This window comes from Doryrhamphus excisus, linkage group LG12 (genome assembly GCF_037039965.1).
Source record: "Doryrhamphus excisus strain RoL-2023G ecotype Guam linkage group LG12, RoL_Dexc_Guam_v1.1, whole genome shotgun sequence".
Classification (NCBI taxonomy): domain Eukaryota; kingdom Metazoa; phylum Chordata; class Actinopteri; order Syngnathiformes; family Syngnathidae; genus Doryrhamphus; species Doryrhamphus excisus.
Window position 1 is genome coordinate 9,004,341 of NC_136368.1, and position 27,979 is coordinate 9,032,319.

Here is a 27,979-nt window from a genome sequence, read left to right on the forward strand (position 1 = left end):
TAGACTAATCGTCAAATGTTCTGCCATGTTTTAGTGAAAATCATGACATCTTACTTTCATATCTTACTGTGGTATGGATTCCCAACACGTCCATTTTATTCACCAAAGACTACACATTAGTGAGGAAAATGCTCCTTAAGAAGAGTCTTAGCAAGGTGTTGGCTTAAGCTTGGCTTGTATCCCTCGGCTCCTTCATTGCCTTTGTTTTTGTTGTCCGACACCACCTGCAAGCACTCCTGCCCGGCTGGGTGGTGTGTGTGTGTGTGTGTGTGTGTGTGTGTGTGTAGACTCCAGAAGATCTCAGGGATGAATAGAGGTTTAGTGATTTAAAAATGTTGGTGCTGTGAAATCCAATGTCCAGAAGCTCTTGTTGGGTATAAGATGTTAAATGAACAGATCAAACATTAGCAAATGCCTCCCATCTGGAAGAGACGTTATGAAGAATGGTACAATCTTGATCACATGACGTTGTGATTCAACGGCTAGATGGATCGTCAAATCTGACCCCTCTATTCTAAGACACCTCTCCACTAAATCACATACTGGGTGTGTATGTACTTTTATATATTGTATTATGGTCTTTGTCACTCACTGAAGGGTAGATTGTGTTCTCTTTCCTTCTCTGTCAGTTCATAAGAGCTGTTGTGGAATTCGTTTCTGAGGTACCCCCTCCCCCTGTGGACTGCCACACATCCACACATTCCAGCCCAGTCGTTGGGGTCCACTGGACACACGTGCAGCCCCCACCACCATTGTATTAGTACTGGCTAAAAGTGAATTTAAAGTGTCTCCAAAAGTGAAACACTAATGGAATGTAGAGCTAATCTAAATATGCTAATACCCCTCCCCCCGTCCCCTTTCTTAAAGCACTTCATAAACATGGAAAGCAATCTACCCACCGCCCCACTAGCTGTAGTTGCTGGCTGTGGAATGCTTTAGCCACAGGGGGTCCTGCAAGTAATGACAGGCTTGTGTTGTATTAATGTGGAGTTATTGCTTTCTGATTGAGTGAGTACCCTCGTTTCCCTACCACCAAACCTCAGAACCTTTTTTAGCATTTAAGCCCAGGGTCTGTAAATGCTGTGGATGCCCAGAAGTAGCCGCCTTTTTCCAGCCGTCTACCTGCTCTTAGCTAATTAATTTGTAGCTGAGCCCCCCCCCCCCCAGTAAAATGTGCCGCTGTTGCTGAAGCTCCCTGATCCTCCTGTTTTTTTCCCTTTTGTCAACCAAAAGACATCCAATTAATATGCTAATGAGCTGATAAATATTTATAGGGGCTTTACATTATGCAGAAAGCCTTCATTTCATCCCAGTGTGAAATGCGTCACTCGGAGGACTTCAAAGCCTGGCATTGCTAATGAGGCGACTGAAGATTTGCATACGACTTTAATCAGCTGAATACTGATTATGCTTCATTATAGAGGAGGAGGAAGAGGGATGGGGCCAACTCCACTTGTCATTTGTTTCATTGCAGCAAGAGAGAGGGTTAACTTTTTTCTCCAGTACTCACAATCTTGTGAGGAGAGAGAGAGGCAGTGCTATAAGAAAAGAAGTGAGAGGGAAGGAGGGCTGTTTGCCTAAACCCTGTTAGCTTTGCCTCTGTGTATCCTGGTCTTGTTCAGTGAACCGTGTGGCAGAGCAGAGCCACTGCTGGTATTGAACTCTGCTCAGCAGCCAGTGGAGAGGAGGCGGGAAGTGGGAGGAGCAGAGTGTCGGACGGAGGGGGTTTGTCCGGCAGAGAGGTTTTTTCCCCCTTGCGACCATGCTTGAAACCGCAGGTGGAGCTAAAACCGGTGAGTTTTTGTACAGTCTCAGGTGTCGCGGTACTTTGCTTAGGTTGCCCCACCTGATTCACTCTTTAGCGTAGCTCTCATGGTGTGTTTGTCTGCTTTGCATTGTAATCCTCATGCACATGTGAAATGCATTCAAGGAATTCAACTTGTCGTGGATGTCAAACACTGTCTCCTGTTTGCCTCTTGCAGATGTAAAAGTGGAGCCAGAAACTCCTCGATGTGCAATGGAAAGTGGGGACAGGAACACTGGTGAGCTGCTTCCAGTTATTTCGTTTAAGTTCTCTACTCATTCAACAGGTTTCATGTGCTCCATGACACTTCGTATGACTCTGGGGGAAAAAAGTGTCTTGAATTGCCACATTGTCTGTTGATTGGAATTTTACTAAATGTTATGCCTCACCACTACTTTTCTGCTGCTTTGCAAACATATACGGAAGTCTGCATGTCTGTATGATCAAACAGTGCCATGATGGTCTGTTTCGCCATGCGATGAGTTTGAATGTTACTTGCCTGTTGTTAAAAGTTCCAATGGCTGCTACACAACAAGCAAACGCATGCTTGAGCTGTGCTCACCAGACATGTGCTTCTGTCTGCAGGAATCCAAACCAATGGGTTGGACTTTCAGAGGCCGACTGTGCCAACCACAAATGCAATCACCAATGCACACGCACAAGCCCTCCTCCAACAGGTGACACACACAACTGGCCTCATTGAACTCATCGAAATCAAAGCATGGATGATTTCCGGTGCAATAGTCTGGAAGTGGGGGTATTTTGAGATGAACTTTAAAGAGGCACGCTAGTCTGCAGTCGTATATGCACACACAGTTCATTTAAATGAGCCTTGGCTCCTCTGGTGTCGCCTGGCAACAAGGCAGATTAATCAAGCCTGTATGCTAATTAGCTGCTACCCACCGTTGCCCGGAAACAGATGGTGGAGAATATGCAAATTTATGCAGAATTTCACATGCACTGCATAACAGCTATTTTAATTAGCAATTGCAGCGGCACCTCCCTTCCCTGCCTTGTCTCAGAAGGCTGCGGCACTTTTTTTTTGTGCTTATACTTTGACTTCAAATGCTCTCCCTTGCTCGCACAAAGACACTCAGGTGGCTTGTTTTGTCTCATAGTCAGTATTTTCTGTTGACAACATAGTCATACAAAAACCCTCAGATGCAAGGATACACAGAGCTCATAAAGTCAACAATTTGTGCCTCTTCGACTCCACTAGTCAAAGTCGGAAGACTCGAGCACTCTTCCCACCTCCGTCCAGCAGAGTGTGTTGCCTCAAACCCAGCTAATGTTGGCCGGGGGACAGATTGCAGGAGTAAGTGACCTGTTGTCTCACATTGCCTCCAGTCTGGCATAAGTGAGGACGTGATTGCCTGCCCAGGTGCCTCCAGTTCCCATCTGCCTGTTCATCTTTTGTGGTCGCCCAACTGTCATTGAATGCCTCCTAAAATTGTTTGGCCTCCGTTTCCAACCACATGTTGGCTCAGTGTCAATGCCCCCCCCCCCACCCCCCCACGACTGTATTGTCACATTTACAGCCAGGGCCACCATGTTGTTGCAAAGACTGCTTTGGTTTAGCCCTTTTTTAAATTTGAAATTGTCACCATTCTTTTGCACTTGTGCCTGGGCTCACTGCATGACTCCCCTCCCCATTGTATTCATGATTAAGCTTTGATACCTTTGTGAAATGACCTATAACAATGTATTATACAGTCAGCCCTTGCTTTCATTCATTGTGTGCATGCATCCACTTACATATCACCTTGATGCGAGAGTGTGTCCCGCAGAGTGCTTTTAGGAAGCTCGACAACCATTTTACAGCCCTTTGAAGCATTATCAAACACTGCAGTCCACTAGATAATGTTTTACCTCGTGAAGACTGTGCAGACTGCTATCTATCATATTTTACAATTGCATTACCTTTTTCTGTTGCTGTAGTGGCCTCACGGAACTCATATTTAACTTTGCACAGGTATCAAAGTCAACAGAAGTGTGAAAGTACTAACTCATCCATTAGTGTGAATTGTGTCCCATTCATTTCTCTCTTGGCGTAACCACTCGTGTTTTTGTTCCCCAGCTGACTCTGACACCGGCACAGCAGCAGCTGTTAATCCACCAGGCCCAGGCTCAGCTTCTGGCTGCAGCCGTGCAGCATTCAGCCAACCAGCAGAACGGCACCACCGGGGCCAGTATCTCAGCATCCGCAGCCACGCCCATCACCCAGCTACCCCTGTCGCAGCCCATCCAGATCTCTCCCGTAAGATTCAGTCACCATCAACTACTTTTTATTTATTTATGTATTTATTTATTTATTTATTTATTTATTTATTTATTTATTTATTTATTTTTGGCCATCTCATCTCATTAGCTGGCTATCTAACACCAACATTAGATCAGGTTTTTTAATAAAATAGTGATTTAGATGTGCTTTGTTGTAATGTACTGTAAGTTCGCCTTTTGCACAAATAATCGTATTTGATAAGTGGAGTAATGTTTACATTACTACTGTATACATCTAAATGGATATCCATTGTGGGATTTTTTAAATCCCTAATTGTTTCAGTCTAAATGTTTCGCTGCCTTTGCTGTCGAATCTTCGGCCTTGCATAACCCCTATCCCCTCATCCTCCCATCCTTTATTACTTTCTGGTGATTGTCTTGATTTTTTTCCCCCTTCTAATTCCACTACAAACTTCAGCTTTACTGATGCCACATCAGATCCCTTGCCACCCTTTATTTTTGGGGCAATGTTAAAATATGTGGCAGTTTTTGTTTTATAAAGCAGCACATTTCTCTTAAAATTCTGCAATAAACTATAGCTTCACGGACGCCATGTCCTATGTCAACTGTGACACTTGGTGGTATTAGTACTAGTAAAGAGTCAAAGTGTCAGAACACAAGGTATTTATTTGTGTTGTTACCCCTATTACAATGTTGTTAATGATGTAAGATACAATAATCAAATTTGACAGTATGATTGTAGAAATATCATTTGGTTTCAGCAGCTGCAGCAGCAGAATTTAAGTCTGCCCCAGTTTGTTCTGGTGCAGCCTGGCCATCCGATCGCCACGCCACTGCAGCCCGCTCAGTTCATCATCTCACAGACACCGCATGCCCAACAGAGTAAGCTAAACAACACTGTTGAGACGACATGCTGGCGGAGAAGTAGCGTTTCACTGTGAATGTTGGATTGTAACAAGCTGTCCCGTGTTTAGGCATATTGCAAGCCCAGAGTCTTCTAACACAACTACCTCAAAGCCAAACCAACCCTCTGCCGAATCAACCAAGCATATCCCTTGCAACACAGGTTGGTGCTTTGTCCTGTGTCATAATCCCTCCTTGCCGCTCCTCAAGTCTAATTGGTGTTTTGTTACCTACAGCCTGCGACTCCAACACGCACCACAGCGGCCACACCCATTCAGTCGCTGCCTCACAGTCAGACACCCCCCAAACGCTTGGACACACCCACTCTGGAGGAGCCAAGTGATCTGGAGGAACTGGAGCAGTTTGCCAAGACCTTCAAACAGAGGCGGATTAAACTGGGCTTTACACAGGTGAGGATGTGACCGACAAAAAAGGGCCCGATCGCTTGGAAATGTTCAGCTATTTACATGTGTTGGTTCCAATGTCATATAATAACTCTTAGCGTTTACTCAAACTAGGGCTAATTGTACCATATCTGGGCCTAAAGCACAGCACTTTTCACACATGTGAGTGCACTGAATGCTTGCCACTGCTCCCCTTCTTTAAGCACCATTGGACGAGGTCGTTAAGGGCTCGGCACAATTCCATGCTGATACACATGTATGCGGCAACACAGTGGAATTATAGAATGACTGTAATGCAGCCACTCCATGTTGATTCTTAGTTATGACACAATTCATACTATAGAAAGTAAACACAAAGACTAAAAATGATGCAAAACTCTAATCCACAGCACACCTGCTCACTCATGAATACATACGTGTCTTTCTTCATGAGATCACTTCTTATATTAATAAATCATCAGAATGACTAGAAGTAAAACTGTAAACAAACCACAAATTCACAGAAACTGAAAAAAAGTATACCCTTGAGTGAGTATACCCTTACCCTTATCCTTACCTTCTTCTTTCCTATGTTCCAGGGAGATGTTGGCCTGGCCATGGGTAAGCTGTATGGAAATGACTTCAGCCAAACTACTATCTCTCGCTTCGAGGCCTTGAATCTGAGCTTTAAGAACATGTGCAAACTTAAGCCATTGCTGGAGAAGTGGCTCAATGATGCAGGTTAGTCCCTGAGCCTCCTCTTCCTGTGTCATGGGCAAATGTGCTTTGGTGGATGGATGCCTTTACCTTCCCCTCCTTTTCTTTGCATCGGTGCTGTTTGTGCAGAGAACCTGACTTCTGACCAGACGCTGTCCAGCCCCCTCGGGTCATCAAGCATAACCATTGAGGGGATCAACCGCAGACGGAAGAAGAGGACCAGTATTGAGACCAACATTCGCGTGGCCTTAGAAAAGAGCTTTTTGGAGGTGAGAAACCAGTTGTATTAGCAATGTACCAGGCCCATGATTTGGGGGGGTCACGGCTGACCTGTGCTGACAAGGACACTCTGGCGTCTTTGCCCTATTCAAGCAGAACCAAAAACCTACCTCTGAAGAGATCACCATGATCGCCGACCAGCTCAACATGGAGAAGGAGGTTATTCGGGTCTGGTTCTGCAATCGCCGGCAGAAGGAGAAGAGGATCAACCCGCCGAGCACTGGCAGCAGTGGCGGGGGTGGCACCCCCATCAAAACCATCTTCACACCCAGTAGCCCTTTGGTGAGGATGCACATTCTTATTTCATTCTTTTGAAATATGAATATCTTGAGTAATTACATGTCCTAGGCAAACCAATTAAATATTCTTCAAGTTGAAGAATAAAATGTAGTTATCAAAATTGCATCAACATATCCAATGGATAAAGCTTTTATCACCGACTGCCTTCTAACCGACAAAATGCCTTTTCATTGCTAGTGAATGTAATTATTCACCCTGGCAAAAATAAATATTTATATGAATATGATGGCAGAAGTGAAACACCCCACAAGTGGTACAATTAGCATGTAAATATTTTTTTTTTTGTTTTGGAGTATCTGCTGTCGTTATTTTGCTTCCATAACAGGTTATTTATATCCGGTTTTGTGTTTTTCAAGGTGGCCAGCACGGCAAGCCTGGTCAGCAGTCCGACTATAAACACACCCACCACGCTGACTGTCAACCCAGTGATGCCTCTAACCACCACCAGCGTCTCCAGTTTGTCTTTCACAGGTACAGTGCATCCAGAAAGTATTCACAGCGCTTCACCTTTTCCACATTTTGTCATGTTACAGCCTCATTCCAAATTGTATTAATTTAATCTATTACCTCAAAATTCTACACAAAATACTCCATTATGACAATGTGAAAAAGTTTTTTTTTTTTTTACTTTTTTTGAATTTATTAAAAATAGAAAACAAAAAAAATCACATTTACATAAGTATTCACAGCCTTTGCTTAATACTTTGTTGATCCACCTTTGGCAGCAATTACAGCCTCAAGTCTTTTTGAATATGATCCCACAAGTTTAGCACACCTATCTTTAGGCAGTTTTGCCCATTCTTCTTTGCAATAAGTCTCAAGCTCCATCAGGTTGGATGAGAGACGTCTGTGCACAGCCATTTTCAGATCTCTCCAGAGATGTTCGATCAGATTCAAGTCTGGACTCTGGCTGGGCCACTCCAGACATTCACGGAGTGGTTCTGAAGCCAATCTTTTGACATCTTGACTGTGTGCTAATGTCTACTGTCTATATGGTCAAGGTACATAACCAGTCTACTGAGGTCAAGAGCGCTCTGGAGCAGGTTTTCATCCAGGATATCTCTATATATTGCTGCATTCATTTCCCTTCTATTCTGACTAGTCTGCCAGTTCCTGCTGCTGAATAACATCCCCACAGCATGATGCTGCCACCACCATGCTTCACTGTAGGGATGGTATTGGCCTGGTGATGAGCAGTGCCTGGTTTCCTCCAAACATGGCGCCTGACATTCATACCAAAGAGTTCAATCTTAGTCTCATCAGACCAGAGAATTTTGTTTCTCATGGTCTGAGAGTCATTCAGGTGCTTTTTGGCAAATTCCAGACGGGCTGCCATGTTCCTTTTACTAAGGAGTGGCTTTCGTCTGGCCACTCTACCATACAGGCCTGATTGGTGGATTGCTGCGGAGATGGTTGTCCTTCTGGAAGGCTCTCCTTTCTCCACAGAGGAACGCTGGAGCTCTGACAGAGTGACTATCGGGGCCTTGGTCACCTCCCTGACTAAGGCCCTTCTTCCCCGATCGCTCAGTTTAGAAGGCCAGCCAGCTCTAGGAAGAGTCCTGGTGGTTCCAAACGTCTTCCATTTACGAATAATGGAGGCCACTGTGCTCATTGGGACCTTCAAAGCAGCAGAAATTTTTCTGTATCCTTCCCCAGATTTGTGCCTCAAGACAATCCTGTCTCGCAGGTCTACAGACAGTTCTTTTGACTTCATGCTTGGTGTTTGTGCTCTGACATGCACAGTCAACTGTGGGACCTTATATAGAGAGTTATTATATTTCCAAATCATGTCCAATCAACTGAATTTACTGCAGGTGGACTCCAATTAAGCTGTAGAAAGATCTCAAGGATGATCAGTGGAAAAAAGATGCACCTGAGCTCAATTTTGAGCTTCATGGCAAAGGCTGTGAATACTTATGTAAATGTGATTTTTTTTGTTTTCTATTTTTAATAAATTCAAAACATGTCAAAAAAACCTTTTTTCACATTGTCATAATGGAGTATTTTGTAGAATTTTGAGGTAAGAGATTAATTTAATTCAGTTTGGAATGAGGCTGTAACATGACAAAATGTAGAAAAAATGAAGCACTGTGAATACTTTCCGGATGCACTGTATGTGATCAAGTCAAAATAAGACTTAATAAGAATTATCCCTAAACCTAATCATCCACCTTTCCTCCAAGGCACAACAGTTGGAGCCACCAACACAGCGTCCGTCATCTCCACCACACCCGTGATTACCACGGTAACCAGCTCTCCGTCTCTAAGCCCGTCCCCCACAACCGTTCAGTCCACTACCACCACAGAGAATAAAGTCGGTACTCAGGCGCACACCATCGTCACCCAGGCCCCAACATCCATAGGCACCGCCACCCTCGGGGCGGGCCAGGTGATGGTGGCAGCTTCGGGGCTGTCGGCAGCACTTCAAGGGGCCACTCAATTGCCCACCAGCGCAAATTTTGCCGCCATGGCTGCCGCTGCAGGGCTGAACCCAGGGCTGATGGCCTCCTCCCAGTTCACACCAGGGTTAGTACTAGCCACGATAAATCAACTCCGCTAATGATCACCTCAGTTTCCTTCCATTGTTCATAACATCTGTGATGGCCTGTATAACGGTGTGTGTTTCCAGTGGGGCCTTGCTGAGTCTGGCTCCTGGTGGCCTCGGAGGCGCCCTGAGTCCTGCCCTCATGAGCAACAGCACCCTGGCCACCATCCAAGGTGTGCATCATCTCAGCTTCACTTTACAAACTCCATGATTGCATGATATGGAACAGGAAGCCCCTAAGTAGTTAGAATGATGGTGAGAAAGGCATGCCTAAAAAAACAAAAACAAGCCTGTTAACATTCAATATCAACATTTATTCAAACCCCTCGACTGGTGTCTACCCTGAAGGTTGATTAATCATTGAATAAATTAGCAAATCGATGAAAGGAAAAGAACATTCCACCACAGTGTTATTGAGATAAATGTATTCCTTTGGAAAATGAAAGCTAATTTACACACCCCTTCTGGACACATTTTCAACTCCTGGTAGTCCTGCTCGGAATTCTAATTCGTGTCTGGTGTTATTTTCTTCCCCACTATAAGTTTAATCACCTCATTAAAATGACATCTCCATTTTTCCACGTCATTAAAAATACAGAATCAGTGAATATGCAAATCCATAGAAAAGGTCAGCTGTTGGGCACAAGCTGTTTACAGCTGTCTACAGCTTCAGGGTGTGTGTTTACAGAAAAAATCCCTTTGTTTAATAAAACCTACAATAAACAAAAGTGACATCTGCATCAGCAAGTGCGCATACTTATTATAAATTTATCATTTGACACATCACACAGTACAGCTCACATCTTAATCATCATAATGCTCATACCTAATTCATCCTGACTGGGTCTCCTCTCTAAAAGACAGCAGGTACTCTCTACGGTTGAGTAAATGAACACCTCCTACTACATCCTACATCCCTTCAACTCCATGCTTAACATAAAACACACAGAACCCTTCCAGTCGTGTGCAGCTTGCATCACATCCATGTCTTCTCCTGCTAAACGGAGCACTCGTCTCTCCGCAGCCCTTGCATCGAGCGGCACCATCCCGATAACGTCACTGGACGGCAGCAACCTGCTGTTTGCCAACACCTCCACCGGCAGCGCGCCCAACTTGGTGACCACGCCGCTCTTCCTCAACCCCCAGAACCTGTCACTGCTCACCAGCAACCCGGTCAGCCTGGTGTCAGCCGGGGCGGGCGGTTTGCAGGTCACGGCCGACGCTCACCACCAAGCCACCACGACCATTACCACTGCCTCCAAGGCGCAGTGAGTCCATGACTGCATCTGGAATGAGCGCCCTGTTCCCTCTAGTCGCGGCCCACTGTTCTCCTCACACCGTGCGGGAAACATGGTGGTGGTTTGGTTTGGGCTCGAAAACACATATCCGCTCCATTGTATCTATTATTTAATCCCTTTGCTCTCACCAAAAAAACAACCTCACCAGGTTGGGCTTATTGTTTCTGGGTCTTTGTCTTTATAATAGATGGACATTTTTTCCCCTAGCTCAAAGAGTAGCCAGGAAGTGAATGTCGACCCTATACATTTTGTATATACGTCTTCTATTTGTCTTTCTAACCAAAAATTTAGGATTTCACTCTAAACTTAGGACTAAATTCACAATACACTTTATCACTAACAGGGATCACCTTCACTTAATGTTTTTGGGCAGGCCTTGACGTATATCATATCAAAAGGTTTTTTTTTATTTTTTTTATTTTTTTACATTTACAGAACTTTGTATGTCTAATACTACAGTAAATTAACTCTCCTTTTTTTAATTGTGGTTACAAGGCTTTAAAAACAAGTAATAAGTGGCCGATATAAAGGTTATCATTGCTTTAAGGATCGCGGGGACCTGTCGGGTCTCTACGAGTTTCTCTTTCTAGAAACACTGACTTTTACACTTGGCCTTGGGGCTTCTGTAAAAAAAATGGTGCGGATTGTAGATGCAGATACAAAAGGACTGAAAACTTTAAGAGCTTTAAAAACATGCAGTGCAGTGGAGTGTTTATTTTGGATGGTAAAAGCTCAGTACGACCCTGAGACTGAAGTAACCAAATGATCCACAAGGCTCAGGGGTCTGGGCTAAGACCACCTGTCAGGGGGTGTGATCGCCACACTAAATGTTTGGTGATGTTGGCTAAATTGTTTTTTCCTTCTATTTCTTTGTAATGGTAGTACCGTCGTATCTACTTGTGCACAGTATCTGTACCAAAAACTGGATTGATGAGCTGTTGTGGGAGGAATGACCTTTATTTCTTTTTTTGTCTGCAGTCGTTTGCGTGACTGCGTACTTTACAATATACCAAAAATATTTGTTCAAGTAATTGTAGTCGGTGTAACTTAGTCTAGTCGATATATTTATGAATAGTATCTCTCTTTGTCAGCGGAAGATAGACATGCAATATTTAGATCATTTTCCAAAGACCTTTTTTTATTTTGGGAAAGTATTTCAGTTAATTTAATTGGCAGCACAATTGACCAAAAATATGGAAGCCTGAGTTGGACCGTGACAAACATCTTTATTTCGTTATTTATCTTGTACACTTTTACACTTTAAAAGAAAAAAAAGAACTGCGGCCATTTGATGGCTTCTTGTTGAACCATTTGAGTAGCAACTTTTGGACATTGGTGAAGCAGGAAAAAAACTCCCTCTTTTTATTTGGCTTTTGTACTGTCAGCCATATGACAACAGCTTGAACCAAAGTGGTTTTCCTCAGTAGCGGCCGTGCCTGTCCAAGCACCCTTGTTGCCGGTCACATGAGTTCACCACGCTGCTCACAAATGTCAGTAACTGCTATTGTTGACACGGAGCGGTTGGGAGGCCCCTTCTGCCTTTTCCCAATCGTTTATGGATGTGTCCTGTGAAGAGCAGGTTTTGTGACTTGGCTTTTCTGGCTTGGAGTTGGGAAGGATCTGCTGCCAACACTAGGGACGGGCATCACAATGTACTTCCACCTTTTATACAGAACCCAGCAAAGCGGGATATTGCTGCGACTGTGCACTTCTCTCGGTTACGGCTCTGGTACTGCCGCCGGAGGAGGTCCAGGGCAACTTTGTCCTCAATTTACTTGATTTTCCATCAGTTATGTGGAATTGATTGAGACGATTTTGGTAAAAATGTTGTGCACTACTCGACTGCAACCAGCAGAGGCGCTGTCTAAAAAAAAAAGTTGTGGAGTACAGTCACCCTTCGCTACATCGCGGTCTGAACATTGGGCCCTCATTCTTGAGTTTTCCGGTTAGACCCTAAACAGACCAAATCAATATGAAGCAAACACAAACAGTTAGCATATAAGAAAAGAGGCAATGGTGTCCATCACTGTTTTCCCAAAGTGATATGTTTGTCCATGACGTGTCGTTGAAAGCCCGTCCCTAGTATACCTATGTATCCATTTGGATTGCAGCAGCCCATATTTCTCCCAAAGACTGTCTGGTTTTTCACCAGGCTGAGTACTGTTACGTGGCACACATTCAGCTAAACCCGACACAATTGCTCTGCTGCTGCTTCTTTACTGAGGAAGCCAGAGGATCTTCTTGTCTCATTTTGACTGAATATACCTCAGCAGCACTTAAAACACAAGGTTCACCCTTTTTTGACATTTCTGTGTACAGAACAGTGTGGAATGTATAAAGTCATATCTGGATCGCCATTCAACATTTATATCACTACATAGGAACCATACACACAAGGACAACTACTGCTATTTCAAGTACTACTATTTCTTTTCTCTCTTCTGAGGTATCATGGTGTTGTTTTTAGATCCTTCTTGCCAAAGTGATAGCCTTTCTTTTTGCAGCTCTGACCGCTGTATGGTCAGCGTACCAGTGGAACGCTGTTCGGTTCCAGCGCCGTTTTTTGTAGTTACCCAAGCGCGCTAGCGAGACGAAGCGGCCACCACGGGGCACCATAGGATGTTACGAAAATATTTATCTTGAGGAAAGACCTAAGAATCAGATAAATTTTCTTTTCTTAGCTCTATACATATAAATATATATATATATAAACACTTGTAAGATATTCATATTTTATATTTGAACCAGTATGTTATCAAGACTGAATGTAGTATTTGACAACAAATGAATCCCCTAAATATTCATTTTTTTTTTATTTTCTGAAAAAAAGGCATTTTTTATTTTAAAACTATCAAGACCAAAAAGTTGAAAAGCAAACTGACGCGGATGCGCCAGCCAATGATGACATTGTCTGTCCACCAGGAGGGGGCGCTCCTGACGCACAGGTCCTCTGGTTGGTTTAGAGCGGAGACTCTGAAGTATCTTTATTTTGTAATAGTTGTTTTTTTTTAATACATATATAAATATATTAATATTTTTGGTTGAGTCGTTTTGGACTTGATTTGCTGTGCTGTCTTTAACAATCATTTTTTTTTGTTCTTTATGCCTTTTAATTGTTTTATTATGAGAGGGCAAGATCACTGGCTTTCTAAGTTTTGACACACATTATCATTTATGCCTTATTGTTACGTAGAAGACATGATTGCATTGTGGTGTGGGTGTGTGGCTGAGGCAAGCTTCACCTCATGCTCTGCGTCGCCTGGTGCATTGTCACTGAAAATGATACAGTGTAGTTATGGGCATTATTTTGGGAGTGTGAGATGCTTACATTGCTGCCTACCTTATGTTTTTTTCTGGAGTGTGACTCAGACAATACCTGTAAGAAAAGCTTTACTAATAATTCCAGCAGGTGTGTATGAGTGAGCATTGTAATGAATGGAGATGCATTCTGCAAACCGCTAATAGTGCTTGAAGCAAGGGTGGGAAACCTATGATGCCAAGAGCAAGTCATGCTGCCCGCCATTCAAAAACATTTTTTTTTTTTTTTAAAGACACAATTAAAGACCAAAAATATACTACAATTTAGAGTCACCAATGAAGCTAACATGCATGTTTTTGGAATGTGGGAGGAAACCGGAATACCCGGAGAAAACCCACGCACAAGAACATGCAAACTCCACACAGATCAGTAAAAATTTAAAAATCAGCAGTGATTTTACAAGATTAAAGTCAAAATATTAAGAGATAAATTATGATCTTAACAAGAAAAAGTTGTAATTTTACCAAATGAACCTCATTTTAGTATTTTAAAGTTGAAATATTGACGCAAGAGCTCAACTTATTCAGGTACAAGTATTGTGATAAACAACAAAAACAAGTCCAAATATTATGGCAACAAAGCAGTGCTTCTCAATTATTTTCTGTAATGCCAGAATAAATAGTCAGAATTTATTTTTTTTTGCCCCTTCTTCCCCATCTGAAATACTAGAGAATCTATTAATTTATCTGTACTGAAACCAGAAAAATGCAGCGAAATGGAGAGCATGCATTGAAATAGTTTGATAAGCACTGGGATAAAGTCATGATCACGACAGTAAAATTTGAAAAAAGTTTACAAATATAAACTTGTAATATTCTGAGAAAAAATATTGTCACTTTAGTAGCCCAAAATTGAAATTTTAAAGAGAAAAATGTTATCTTTTTTTAAAGTTCTAATATAATCAAAAATGGGGGGCTGAGTTAGGGAAGAAGTTCTAATATAGGAACAAGTCATATTACAAGAGAAAATAATTTTTGCTGAAATGTTGCTTTGGTTTTTGTACAGTATGGCACCCAACAAACCGCTCTGCTTGTCGCGTACAAATAACACGCCATGGGGCCAAAGAATGTTGCCAGTGCCAGCAGTTTGATAAAGAAGGTGAGAAACACTGTTGCCTTTTGGAACAAATTCATGATGAACGCTGAGGCTTCACTGTGCGCATTAATTTGATGGTATGGTATCTTTATTATGAAACCATAAACACCCCCCCCATAGGAAAAAGGCTTCCCACACTTGTCTTTCGGCACACACATGTGATTTTTGTCTCCCCAAATTGTCCAGAGGGAGGTTTTCTACTTGGCGGTTGCAGACTGGCGCTAGCGAGTCATTTGTTTGGCTGCTTGATTTTGATCACATGATGCAGCTTTCCGATGGATGGGCTAACCCACCCCACGCTGTGGCGCACCAGTATACCTCATTTCTAACTCGAAACAGACTGAAACTGCTTTAACCTACTTGTTTGTCATCTGTCGGAGAAGCCCACTCATTCCCAGTGTGAAGCGTTCTCCATGAGTACTTGCTCATGTTTTATTGCTTTCCGTAACAGGTTTTATGTTGCAGGGGTTTCCCAAACTTTGAATGAATGTACGGAAATTATAAGAACACACCAAGGAATTGGACAATGAAACTACCGACAACCCCATTTTGGGCCCCAACCCTAAGTTTGGAAACCCCTGCCATTAAATAAACAAATAGGCCCACTTTCGTTCTTTTGTTTTGACAATCCTATTTATTTTTTAGTGCATGCATCACACAACCCGACCCCAAACCCCGTGCACGGTGGCGCCTTCCCATGGTAACAACATTAACCAAAGACTTGTAACTGATTGTACATGAACCGCCTGCCCTGCACCGCCGCCCCTTTTAGTGCATCACGCTCGCCACGCTCACCACTTTCTTAGCTTTTGCCTGCATGCGAATGTTTCGGTGCTGTGGTTTTCAGTGCCTGCGGGTGGGGGTGGGTGGGTAGGTGGGGGCTTCTTCGACGGGTTGGTGGGAGCTGGGCGGTTGTTTAATACACACTGAGGATTGATCCTGGACTCAGGACTCCATGTCTGTCTGTTTGTCTGTCTGAGTGCTGTTGCTAGCGTACACATGTGTCGCCGTCTCGCAAACAATTTTGCCTCTGGCATATAACCCCCCACCCCCGACACGCATCCCGTACTCACTAGATTTTTCACTGCTGTACCCTCCCTTATTCACTACAGACTGATAAACTGTGACACTATGCATCCTCCCCCTCCACCCACCCAGCCCACAACCCAGCGGGGGTCATTCGGTGACACTTTACTCGGTTTACTCCCGAGTGGGATTCCTCACAAAGCGCTATCTATCCCAAAGCTAAACTCTCTAAATATTTGTATTTTTTTGTTAAAATTATTGTTGTTTTGGACAAACAAAATGCAGATACCAAAGATATCCCTCTGTCTGTCTCTTTCTCTTCCTTCTTCCGCCGTGCAGCAGCATGTGTATTAAGAGATGAGCTCTCCAGCACTGGCTTTTTTTAATCCAAGCCTCAGTAATTCCAAAGTTTAGATGTATATTTTGGTATATTTCTGAGAAAAAATTGTGGAATAATAATATGAATAATAAGTCTGTTTGTTGTATTTGTTTTCCTCTCTCTGTCGCAGCATGGAACTAATTGCAGAACTGTCTTACTGGGTTAAAAGATATTTTTGTATGTTTTTGGGTGTGTGCGCGCGCGCGCAAAATATGGGCCCAAGTGACCAAAGGATTAAACAAAAAAAGGCAAACATGTACATATTATGTCTGTATCTTCAAAAAGGCATCGTGTAAACCAATAACTACTCACAGTGGACACTTGGGCTGTCTAAAGGAATGTCCCCCCCACCCATCCTACCCTTTTTTAATTAATCTGCAGTTTAACATTTCTTAACAGAACTCTTCATGTAAAGAGTTTTTATCTTGGACTAAAAAAAAAACAACAAAAAACACTGACTTCCGAGCTGAGTATAGACTGGAAAAAAAGTAAAAAAAACAAAAAAAGAAATGAACTGAATGATTGTGTAGGAGTTTTAAGTATGTGAATCAGGATAGTAGATTTTGATGCATTTGTCTGCTGTATTTTTGTTTTTATACACGTATACAAATAATCTTTTACTGTAAATGTACAGTTCTCTTTTGTTGTAAACATCATTAAACCATCTTCAAGTGTTTTGACATGCCCTTGCCCTTTTTGCTTTGCTAACACCTACAGTAGACTCACTTGTATGCACCACCTTGACCCAAATACAGCCCTCATCCAAATGTTGCACTTTTGCTGTGTTCGGCCTTAAGGAGTGTAGCCAAATCTAGTTTTTAAATAATTGTCTTTGAGCTAGGGTACATTAGTATCAGGTCAAGCTGTGACCTGTACCAGTAAAGGGTCAGTTCACAGATGCCAGGGCACAATATCCTGTGTTGTGGTTCTTGTTGTCTTTGCAGAGGTCATTGGGGGAGAACCAAAAGGCCAGGAGGGTCTTAGGTATTTACGATCATTTACCCAGGAGGCAATAAAGATAATGGGGTGAAGAAGGAAGTATCTGGTCCGGGAACGGGATCCTGGTCCATTCCCCACACATCCCCCCAACTCCACCCCATCTGAGGAGATCTACAAAAAGCCCTGGAATGCAAGAATCGGGGCTGACTTTCCTTCTTATCGTCGGGAGGTTGCAGGCGGATATTGGAAGAGAAACTCAGCCCAGGATCCTGTGTTTTTGTGAAATTATTCTGTCTGAGCTGGTTTTACAATACATAGTGTTAACTTGTACTAGTGTGAGTTTTATTCCTTCTCATAAGTGGAGATTAACAAATACGCTTGGGTAGATGAAATTTACTTAAACAAGTGGTCTTGGAGGCCTCAATTAGGTTGCGGAGAATTTCTTCAACAGTTTTGGTGACCCCGACGTGATCTCCAGAGAAGGAAAAAAACCTTTTTGGGTGGACGGAAAGTGTTTGGAATATCAGGGCCGGCCCATATAAAGGTAAGAAGAGACCTGTTTATTCAAACTCTTCATATTGGCTGTTACATCATGAAGATATTCCTGGACTTTTCTGAATCCATAGTTGCCAACTATTAAGACGAGACAGAATAAATTGACAAATTGGGGTACTTTCCCAGGAGAATTTCAAAAATTCTTCTAAAAAAAGCCAAAGGAGGTTTCGGACCTGTGGTATAAAATAAATCGGGTTAATGGCCCTAAAGAACCTGATCAATTCTAAACAGACCAAAGGAGGTTTCGGACCTGTGGTATAAAATAAATTGGGTTAGCGTCCCTGAGGAATTTGAACAATTCCTCTAAAAACACCAAAGGAGGTTTCGGACCTGTGGTATAAAATAAATCCTAGATGGGTTGGAGGCCCAGAAGAATTTAGTAATTCTTCTAAAGTACCAAGGGAAGGTTTTGAACCTGTGGTGAAAGCCCACTGAAGCATGAGTGTAAGACGTCGTGTGTGTATGTGTATAGAAAATAACAAAAAAAATTGCAAAACTTGTAAGGTGAGTAGGGGAAAGATGACGGAGTTTATGTATAAGAACGAACTTCCTAAGGTTAACATGGATAAGGTAAATGCACACACAAAGGTGTGGAGAACACAGTTGGAAGAAGTGTGGCCTTACTATAAGGCCACCCTTAGCGGTTTGGAGTCAGATAAGGAGAAAAAGGAAGCCTGGGTAAGGAAGAAGATTAAACAAGAAAGTGGTATACTGCCCAGAGATTATGATATGAGAAACCTGTATCAATCAGTGATACAAGTGAGAGAAGGCCTGATGAATAAAATTGATGATCTGGAAAAACAACACGAATTGGCAGGAATGGTTAAAATCCGAGGGCCTAAAAAAGAGAATGGCTAAACTAGAGGAGTTGCAAGTTTTATTCCTTCTCATAAGTGGAGATTAACGAATACGCTTGGGTAGATGAAATTTACTTAAACAAGTGGTCTTGGAGGCCTCAATTAGGTTGCGGAGAATTTCTTCTACAACAGGAGCTTCAAAATGCACAAAGAAGAAAGGAAGTGAGACCACAAAAATGTTTGGAGTCAGTTTCAGTTTATTGCAAACAAGCAATGAAGTGGGTAACACTGACAATAAGGTACACAAAATGAGAGTAGTTACTGAGTACTGAACCCACCTACCCGTACCCACTACTCCATTAGTTCCTCAGTAACTATTCAAGTTGTTTTAGTTCCTCAGTAGCCACTCTAAATGTGTGTCTTAGTCAATCAGTACCTACTCTAAATCGATGTGCCTTAGATATTCAATAACTACTCTAAATGTATACTATATGCCTCAGTACTTACTCATTAGTTCCTCAGTAACCTCTCTAAACATGTCTCAGTTCATCAGTAAGTACTCTGAATCGATGTCCCTTAGTTATTCAAAAACTACTCTAAATGTACAGTATATGCTTAGTTACTCTGTAACTACTCTAAATGTATGTGATTACTCGATTACTCAGTACCTAGTCTACTCAATTCCCCAGTAACCACTCTAAATGCACATGTCTTAGTTATTCTTTCCTCAGTAACTACTCTAAATGTACAGTATGTGCATTAGCTCCCCAGTAACTACTCTAAATGCACAGCATGTACCCTAGTTCCTTCGTAACTACTCTAAATGTATGTACCTTAGTCAATAGTTCATTAGTTTCACAATAACTACTCTAAATTCATGCACCTTTGTTACTCAGTACCTACTCTACTCATTAGTTCCTCAGTTACTACTCTAAATTAATGTGCCTTAGCTACGCAGTACATACTCTACTCATTAGTTCCCGAGTAACTACTCTAAATGTATGTCTTAATCATCTAAAATTGTCTTAAAATTAGTTATTTAACTAAAGTGTGTGCCTTAGTTATTTGCTCCTCAGTAACTGCTAGCCACCCAAACCATGTCTTAATACCGCTGCTATCGTGACACAATTATACAAACCATAATTACAAAATCATAAAAACCGTAACATACAAAAACACAGTATAACATTGCACAGCATTTCAAAACGGGGGATAAGGGGCACCAGGAGATTGGGTATCGGAGAACGAGACGAGATTTTGACTTGTGAGAAAACTTAAATGAAAAGATAAGACAATATATACTCGTAACATTTCTACTATGTTACACTCTTCTGTACTCTGTGTGTGCATTCTATCAGGCCAGCCTCCACTCATAGAGACAAAGAGACTAAACTGGGCTCACTCCATTCATGCTAACTGGTGTCACCAAAACAACCAGTCAGAGCTTTTCTTCCCGTCACACACACACCAATGACCTGTGGAGGAATTATGACAATATGATGCTAATTTTAAGTTAATGCTGATCAATGAAGCTGAGTCATCAAAGAAAGGTCCAGCAACTAAGACTTTTATAATGCAATCTTGCATGTGATTTCTCCCAGCCACTCAGCAGACACACACTATCATTAAGTCCCAGACGTTTAAGTGTTTGTACATGTTATGGACAATTGTGTCGACTGAATCCCACCAGTGTGTGATTTGCTGGTCGACTTCCCCTTAGACAAGACTGTGTGAAATACTCTTTATATTTTTATTTTAAATACTCTACCTTTAATTAGTCTGAAGCACGAGGGCTACTTTGATATTTTATGGTCGAGTTTATTAGTCTCAGACATTCTTATCAGGTCACACGAAGGAACATGACATGGTAGGAAGAAGTGATTTAATCCAACTTTTGATTGTATTACTGATAATCCATTCACACCATCTTTTGTATGTTGACACTTTAATGTGCTTGTGTTTTGGTGTTTAAATTATATTGACTTCTTGAGTAAAGTAAGGGAAGGAAGGTGATGCAACAGGTGATGCTGTTTTTTTTCATTTTCCAAATATTTCAACTGCATTCCAGTTCATTTTCTTTTCGTATTTATGACTTTTTCCCACATTTTTTTCATCCTTGTGTCTTTTAATATTTTGACTTTATTCTCTAAATTTACCACTGGTTGTTCCATTTTTTTTACTGTTGGGATTTTTTTAATATAGGTTTTTTGTTCAATTATTTTTTTAGAATGTGCCACTGTCCGCAAATGGCCTGCAGACCACACTTTGGACACCCCTGGATGAAAATAAAAAGAAGCAAAAAAATAGTAAGACATTAAAAACATAATGAACAAGAGTATAAATGAACTCAATCAAACACATTGGATCATTTCTATGTATAAATTATAGACGATGTTTTTTTTATTAATTTTTATATTATATTATGATATTATATTTATTTTCAAGTCATTTAGACTGTATTGATGAATGCGCATTTCGTCCAAACTCATACGTGGCAAATACTGAAAATGCAATTTTCAAAGACAACATTGCTTACAATAGGGGACTCTATCTGCAGCAGTGTAGCTAAATGTCAATTAAAAACATGGGATTGTGTTGTAACCGCCTCTGAATACATGTGTAGCTAGAGGCTCGATTTAAGGCGGGACTCCCTCGTCACGTGACATTCTGGGTGTTTCTTAAACCCGAGTCAAATGATGTGGGTAAACACAACGGAACGAGTTCTTGTAGGCTAGCAAACATCACAGCCAGCACACGCTGTAACAGGACATAACTCTGTATTTAGATTTTCTTGTCACAAAGGACAACACAATCGCTCTTGTTTCAGCACAGGGAGACGAGACTTATAACGCCCCTTCGGTCTGCTCTTGCTTGTCCTGATCAAGCTAACTTCAAGCGAGCTAGCTAGCTTAGCGTTTTGTTTTTTGCTGTTTGTTGGATTTCGTCTACAATCCCCGGGGAGAAACATGACTCACATCGGCAATGCCCTGACATTCACCCTGAATCTTATTTTAGGTATGTATATTGATTTTATATCATGCAAACCAACACATTGTAAAGACGCCATGCCACATAAAGGTCACAGACGTGCCTGGTATGTTCGACGCACTTTATATATTTTTTATATTTTCCTTGGAAACGTTTAAAAATTGGTTACTTTTTGTTCCACTGCACTAAAGTTTGCCAGATTTGCCTCCCTTGCATCACTTTACATTAGCAGCGTGTTAACATTATTTGGATATAAAGTAAGTTTATACAGTAATCCAGTGATTCCCAACCAGAGGTACCTGGAAACTTGATTAAACTTAATTTTTAACACAAGTAAATATTGCCAATATGCCATATTAAGGCCGACAATGAAAGGAACGTCGTCCGACTAGTTTCCCGGGGAGACAATAACGTGTGGCACAGCTGCGCGAATCTCAAAACGGTTGTTGCATTCGATTTCTGGAGAATTGTCAACATAAATGAGGGGGAACTCGCGGTATGTCAGAAAGGCTCTGTGGAAGGTTGGGAAACTGCAATAACCGACTACCTTTAGACGTTTAATGGAATTATTAGTAATTAGTAATTATTACTGTAGTTGTTCCGGCAGGAAAGATGCGCAGACCACTCGATAGGACACGATATGTAAGCCCTCTGAGCTTTTGCGGTAAAGGGAAAGCACATTTGTGTAATATCAAATATACCCTATTAATTCCTCCTTTTCATGCTTTGTAAATGTATTTTAGTTCAGCCATTTTAATGCTTGATGCATTATAAATAAATTATAGTAAAACACAACAAACAACCACACAACAGCACGATTGAATGAATTTTTGAAAAACTGATTAAGTGAAGCTATGAAATTCGAGCCATCGTCAAAAACGCCAAAGAGCCGGACAAAGATTGACATGATATTGAGAGGACAAAACACAACGCCTTGATATGGATGGAAGTCAATAGTAACTTCGCAGTAACATTGATTATGCAATTTACTGTATTATCACCAGTTAGTTATTGCTCACTTTGTGAGATGTAGGAACGCTTTTACTCTTGGATTTCCTGACTTTAATTTCAATCTATCAAAATTGTTTATAAGTTCTAAAAATGTGTTAAATATCTCTTCAGTTTTCCAACCAATCAACAAATAAGGATTAGGCCAGTGTATGATGGAATATAATTTTCCGCATCATAACTAAATTTCCTGGCCTGTTTATTTGTGTGTTAGTATCAGCTGTCGCCCTGCACCAAATCTTGTCTACCGTCGCCTTTCCGGACACCGATTGTCCTCCCAAGGACCCCGGCAAACCAGTGATGGGCCGCTATCAAGTGAACAGCACCAACACCAGTGTGTGCTTGCTGGCCAATATGGCCATCCAGCTCAATATCAGCTTCAGCTCGACCTCGAACAAGGTTCTCAATACCAACCACGCTGTTATGTTTGAAAGCGTGTATGTGATACTAAACCATGCATCTCTCTGTGTGTAGACGGTGCAGGATGTCATCAACATAGATCCCAATACCACAGGGAGTTCAGGGTCATGTGATGTGGACAGGGCCATCTTGACGCTCTTGGATGTCAAGAAAACTAATCTGACCTTTGTCTTCACTTTGGTAAGTTTATTCCAGCTGTTTTGGGGGTTGTTGTGCGCTTTTCTTGAGGGCGGGGGTGCCCATTACGTCAATCGCAAAGGCATTGTAGACATAGAAATAGACTTTCTTTATTGTCATTGCACAATAACACAGCAGTGAAATTGCCAACGAAATGTCGTTGCCTGGCTCCTGTGTAATAATAAATAATAATAATGTGGTGAATAAATAGATGACATCAAATATGAACAATATAGAGCGTGAACATCAAATATGAACAATATAGAGCGTAAACAGTAATTTGTACAAATAATTTAAATAATTTAGAATAAATAACAATAATTTAAGTTTTGCATGTGGGCAGGTAGAGCTTATTATAAGCTTATTTGGCATTCAGCAGTCTGATGGCCAGGGGGAAGTAGCTGTCTCTAAACCTGGTTGTTCTACAGCGGATGCTGCATTGCCTTCTCCCTGACGCCAGGCAAGAAAACAGTCCATGCTGGGGGTGTGTGAGGTCAGAGTAGATCCGACGGGCTCTTGATACGCAGCGGGTGTTTGGTCCTTAATGGGGGCGAGCGGGGTCCCAATGATCTTCTCCACTGTCCTCACCACTCTCTGCAGTAACATCCAGTCTGAGGCCTTGCAGCTCCCAGAGATGCAGCTGGTCAGCAGGCTCTCAATGGTCCCTCTGTAGAAAGTGGTTAGGTGCAGGAAGTGCAGTCGCAGCTGTGCTTTCTTTGCCAAAGAGGAGGCGTGGAGTGACCAGCCGAGGTTGTCTGTGATGTGCACCCCCAAGTACTTGGTTGCGCTCACAACTTCTACGGCTGTGTCGTTGATGCAGAGTGGAGTGTGGCTGGGTCTGGATCTCCTGAAGTCGACGATGATCTCTTTTGTTTTGTCAACGTTCAGGACCAGGTTGTTCGCCTTGCACCAGTCCACGAGGTGTTTCACTTCCTCCCTGTAAGCCAGTTCGTTGTTGTCCTGAATGAGGCCCACAACTGTTGTGTCGTCCGCGTACTTCAGGATGTGGTTGCTGCTGTATCTGGGGCGACAGTCATGGGTCATCAGGGTAAACAAGAGGGGGCTGAGAACACATCCCTGGGGTGAGCCGGTGTTCAGGGAGACATGACATACTGGGTTCTATTCGTGAGGAAGTCAAGCAGCCAGTTGCACAGGGAGGTCCTGAGGCCCAGCGGCTCCAATTTGCATACAGGTCCTGGGGGATGATTGTGTTGAATGCTGAGCTGAAGTCCAGGAACAGCATCTGTACGTGGGTGTTTCTCCTCTCCAGATGCTCCATTCTCAGGTGGAGAGCAGTGGAGATGGCGTCCTCAGCAGAGTGGTTTGGCTAGTATGCAAATTGGAATGGGTCGAGTGATGGGGGGAGTATGGAGGTGATATGGTCCTTAACCACCCTCTCGAAGCATTTCATGATGGTGGATGTAAGTGCAATGGGCCGAAAGTCGTTTAGACATGTGATGGAGGATTTCTTGGGCACTGGAATTATTGTGGCAGACTTGAAATGTGGGGGGACGACAGCCTGGGCCAGTGAGGTGTTGAAGATTTCCGTGAGCACGTGGGCCAGCTGGTCTGCACATTCCTTGATGACCTGTCCTGGAATGGCGTAGGGGTCTGCCGCTTTCCGCACGTTGACCTTCCTCAGGACTCTCCACACTGCAGTGGCATCCAACTTGACTGCCTCTTCATCAGGGTGGGGGGTAGCCTTCCTCACAGGGTTGTTGTTTAGAACCTCGAACCTTCCAAATAAGTTATTTAGCTCATTGAGGAAGCTGATGTCATTCTGGCAGGGTGCAGGTGTAGTTTTGTAGCCAGTGACACACTGGATGCCCTGCCACAGTTGTTTGTTGTCTGTCAGTTGTGGGTAGATCGCATCGCATGGCATTGAGAAAAAAGTTGATGCCAGCCTATCATCCGTCCTCACAATGACATCTGACCTGCCCTTTCACTGACACACGGGTCACGGCGCATGCGCATACAACTGTGCTAAGTACTGCAAAACTCCAGCAAGCTAGCGAGTGAGAAAGGGGATAACAATGAGTAGAAAAGCTGGACCAAGTAAAAAGCTGAAGATCTACCCACTACCATACGGGGTGGGAGGAGGACTTCTTTTTCACAATGTCATTTTCGAAGTGCGTTTGCCTCATCTGTCAGTCTACAATTGATTGACCGAAGAAGGAAAATGTGGAGCGCCATTTTCGGACTGTTCATAAAAACTATGACACCAAGTTCCCTCCGAAAAGAGAGCTGAGAAGGAGAAAGGTGAAGGAACTAAAATCCCAGCTGTCCAGACAGCAGTCATTTTTCACACAGCTGACTTCACTATGCATCCCTGGCTCATTCCATTCAGTGCAAGTCATAAGAGTTAGGTAATGACAAAAAATGCAGTAATGCAAGGTACACCGACATATACTGTACATATAAAAATAATTGTCAATATATTTGTATATACCATATTTTCTGGACTATAAGTCGTTCCGAAGTATAAGTCGCACAAGACCAAAAATGCATAATTAGGTGGAAAAAAAGCATACATAAGTCGCACTGGAGTGTGCTACTTGACCAAAACCGACACTAGGTCCTCTTGGAAGGCAAGTTCTTTTCATTTATAAGTCGCTCTGCAGTATGTCGCAGGAAAAGCCAACCTATGAAAAAAAAGTGTGACTTATAGTCCAGAAAATACGGTAATGTGTTTTGCCTTTTTAGTAGGTGGTAGATCATTTTGACGCTCATGTCATAAGTAGCTCTCAGGCTGAAAAAGTATGTGCACCCCTGCTCTAGGGTTTTCTTTTTTGTTTGTATGTCATGAAATGGACACTATATGGCAACATAGTAAACTTCTTGGCCTTCCCTCCTCCAGAACAACACGTCCAATAAGTACCAAGTGAGTGAAATTGCCTTATCTGCAGCCTGGCCAGACATGAAAGGTACTTTTATTTTTATTTTATTTTTTTTACCTAAACAGTCCACAAAATACTACACTGACAGATGCACTAATTCCAAATTACCACAATAATATACATTGTTAAATGATGACACCAAATTGAGTCAATTTTCCAGTGCACATCACCTACCGAGCTCACCACAGCTCGACTTGTCTGGTATATTTCCAGTGGCAAAAGCAGGTACTACAAAATATGAACTACATGGCTTAGTGGATGCCATATGGGTGACAAAAATGACTGCTTTTTGCTCCTTGGTTAGAGACCAAAAAGTCTCCCTCTGTTTAGCTAAATAAACAGCCCACCTGTAAGATTTAGGGGAGCTTTTTCCACAGCACCTATTTCCTGTCTGTGTGTCAGAGAGCTTCAGCGCCGTTAATAACTCTCTGGACTACCTTGGTGGCAGTCTGGGCTACTCCTACATGTGCAGCGAGGAGCAGACTCTCAGTGTGGTTCCAGCGTTGTCCATCAACATCTTCCAGGTCCAGGTGCAGCCCTTCAACCTCACCCATAACCGTTTTGCTACAGGTAAACTCAAAATTTTTAAAATTTTGTGTCACTCGGATTCCACTTTTCTGAATCTCGTCCTCCCCAGCTGAGGAATGCCAGCTGGATAAAGAAGACATGTTGATCGCCATCGTGGTTGGAGCGGCTCTGGCCGGCCTGGTGGTCATTGTGCTGGTGGCCTACCTCATCGGCCGCAGGAAGAGCCACAGCGGCTATCAGACCATCTGACGTAGCGTCCCCTCACGTGTCCCCCCGCCCCTTCTTTGCCACTGATTACTTTCACTTCTGCTTCTCACTCCTGTATTATATTTAATGATTTGAGGTGGGTAGATTATTTTTCATAACAAAAATGGACATTGTTGAAAGATGTTGATGTGCAATTTATGACCTGTAAAGGGAATTGTGGGATTTGAGGGATTTTGCTGGTTTTTAAATAACTGGTGTTGATTGCAGTGAAGAAACACTTTACATTTCATTAAGCACTTGTGAACGCATTGTTTTGCAAGGTTTCTTGTGATTGTTTTTGTATGTTTTCGCTAATCTCAGGAATGTCCAGTGGGAACGGTGTTACACGCAACGCAAACATTGCACTTAGAGGAGAGGGTAAGAGTCAGTGCCCCAACTGATCTGCCGTATTCTGATGAAATTCCCTGACTTAGTACAGCAAGTAATACAAAACTACGCTGGTTCTGATAAACATACTGGCTCAGATAAAGCGGCGATGACGGTTAAGATAAACTGATAAATGGCCACTGAAACGCGCCAGTTCCAATAAAATGCCACAACTTAATGCTCTTTCTAAGCGCCGACGACAATGCCGGGCTCGATGAATCGGCACAAACTCAACCACTCTGGTTCTGACAACTTAGGACGCTGGTTCTGCGGAAGTGCCACAGCTTAGTATGACTGTTGAGACACAGTGCTCCAACATACTAGGCCAGATTCCCCTGTGCACAAGTGAACATTGGTGCATTTACAGCTATTTTAGCATCAAAACATGTCATTTTAGATTAAAAAATGACAATAAGTGTTAGCCTGGCTAACGCTAATTATGTAATTTCACACACACACACGCCAGTTACAAACGCTAACAAACTCCCTTGTTTGAAGAGGCCATGGTCAGTATTTTTATTTTTTTCAGTGCCTTTCCCTGCCTGCTGCAACATAACACATGATGTAGAGGTACTCTTGATGCTATTAGTGTCTGGCATTGCATGTACAGAGTCTTGTGTATTAAACATGCATTGTTAGATATGTGAAAGATAGTTGTTCCTCGCCACTCCCTCTTTTGCCATTTTTCCCAAAAATAAATTGCTGTTTGATTGTGGCCTATATTAATTAAATACTGAAAATCATGTTT

At 42.4% G+C, this 27,979-nt stretch overlaps 2 protein-coding genes across 10 annotated transcripts in view; both read left to right on the forward strand.

Moving 5' to 3' along the window:
- LOC131135824 (POU domain, class 2, transcription factor 1) overlaps nucleotides 1–16,974 on the forward strand; it is a 27,747-nt gene extending 10,773 nt beyond the window's left edge. The window contains exons 2-15 of one of the 9 annotated variants that reach the window (XM_058082143.2): nucleotides 1,983–2,042; nucleotides 2,390–2,481; nucleotides 3,882–4,061; nucleotides 4,807–4,927; nucleotides 5,020–5,111; nucleotides 5,185–5,358; nucleotides 5,931–6,071; nucleotides 6,168–6,317; nucleotides 6,421–6,609; nucleotides 6,984–7,098; nucleotides 8,811–8,872; nucleotides 8,975–9,153; nucleotides 9,257–9,345; nucleotides 10,197–16,974. In XM_058082143.2, coding sequence (XP_057938126.2) covers nucleotides 1,983–2,042; nucleotides 2,390–2,481; nucleotides 3,882–4,061; nucleotides 4,807–4,927; nucleotides 5,020–5,111; nucleotides 5,185–5,358; nucleotides 5,931–6,071; nucleotides 6,168–6,317; nucleotides 6,421–6,609; nucleotides 6,984–7,098; nucleotides 8,811–8,872; nucleotides 8,975–9,153; nucleotides 9,257–9,345; nucleotides 10,197–10,444 — 1,892 coding nt within the window. In that variant the 3' untranslated portion in view covers nucleotides 10,445–16,974. Of the gene's footprint in view, nucleotides 1–1,311; nucleotides 1,794–1,982; nucleotides 2,043–2,389; nucleotides 2,482–3,881; nucleotides 4,062–4,806; nucleotides 4,928–5,019; nucleotides 5,112–5,184; nucleotides 5,359–5,930; nucleotides 6,073–6,167; nucleotides 6,318–6,420; nucleotides 6,610–6,983; nucleotides 7,099–8,810; nucleotides 9,154–9,256; nucleotides 9,428–10,196 lie in introns of those variants that run through there. The other 8 variants (XM_058082142.2, XM_058082139.2, XM_058082140.2 and 5 more) reach the window with 8 other exon arrangements.
- A 4,289-nt stretch (nucleotides 16,975–21,263) lies between these two features.
- lamp1b (lysosomal associated membrane protein 1b) lies at nucleotides 21,264–27,975 on the forward strand. Its single transcript, XM_058082478.2, has 6 exons — nucleotides 21,264–21,595; nucleotides 22,791–22,975; nucleotides 23,051–23,176; nucleotides 26,031–26,097; nucleotides 26,473–26,640; nucleotides 26,708–27,975. The coding sequence occupies exons 1-6, from the start codon at nucleotides 21,547–21,549 to the stop codon at nucleotides 26,845–26,847; spliced, it is 735 nt and encodes a 244-aa protein (XP_057938461.2). The 5' UTR covers nucleotides 21,264–21,546; the 3' UTR covers nucleotides 26,848–27,975.
- Nucleotides 27,976–27,979: the final 4 nt, after the last annotated feature.

Coding starts and splice junctions, on each gene's coding strand:
- lamp1b (XM_058082478.2), top strand. CDS start 21,547: ATGACTCACATCGGCAATGCCCTGACATTCACCCTGAATCTTATTTTA. Junction 22,976..23,050: donor TCAGCTCGACCTCGAACAAG/GTTCTCAATACC, acceptor CTCTGTGTGTAG/ACGGTGCAGGATGTCATCAA. Junction 23,177..26,030: donor TGACCTTTGTCTTCACTTTG/GTAAGTTTATTC, acceptor TCCCTCCTCCAG/AACAACACGTCCAATAAGTA.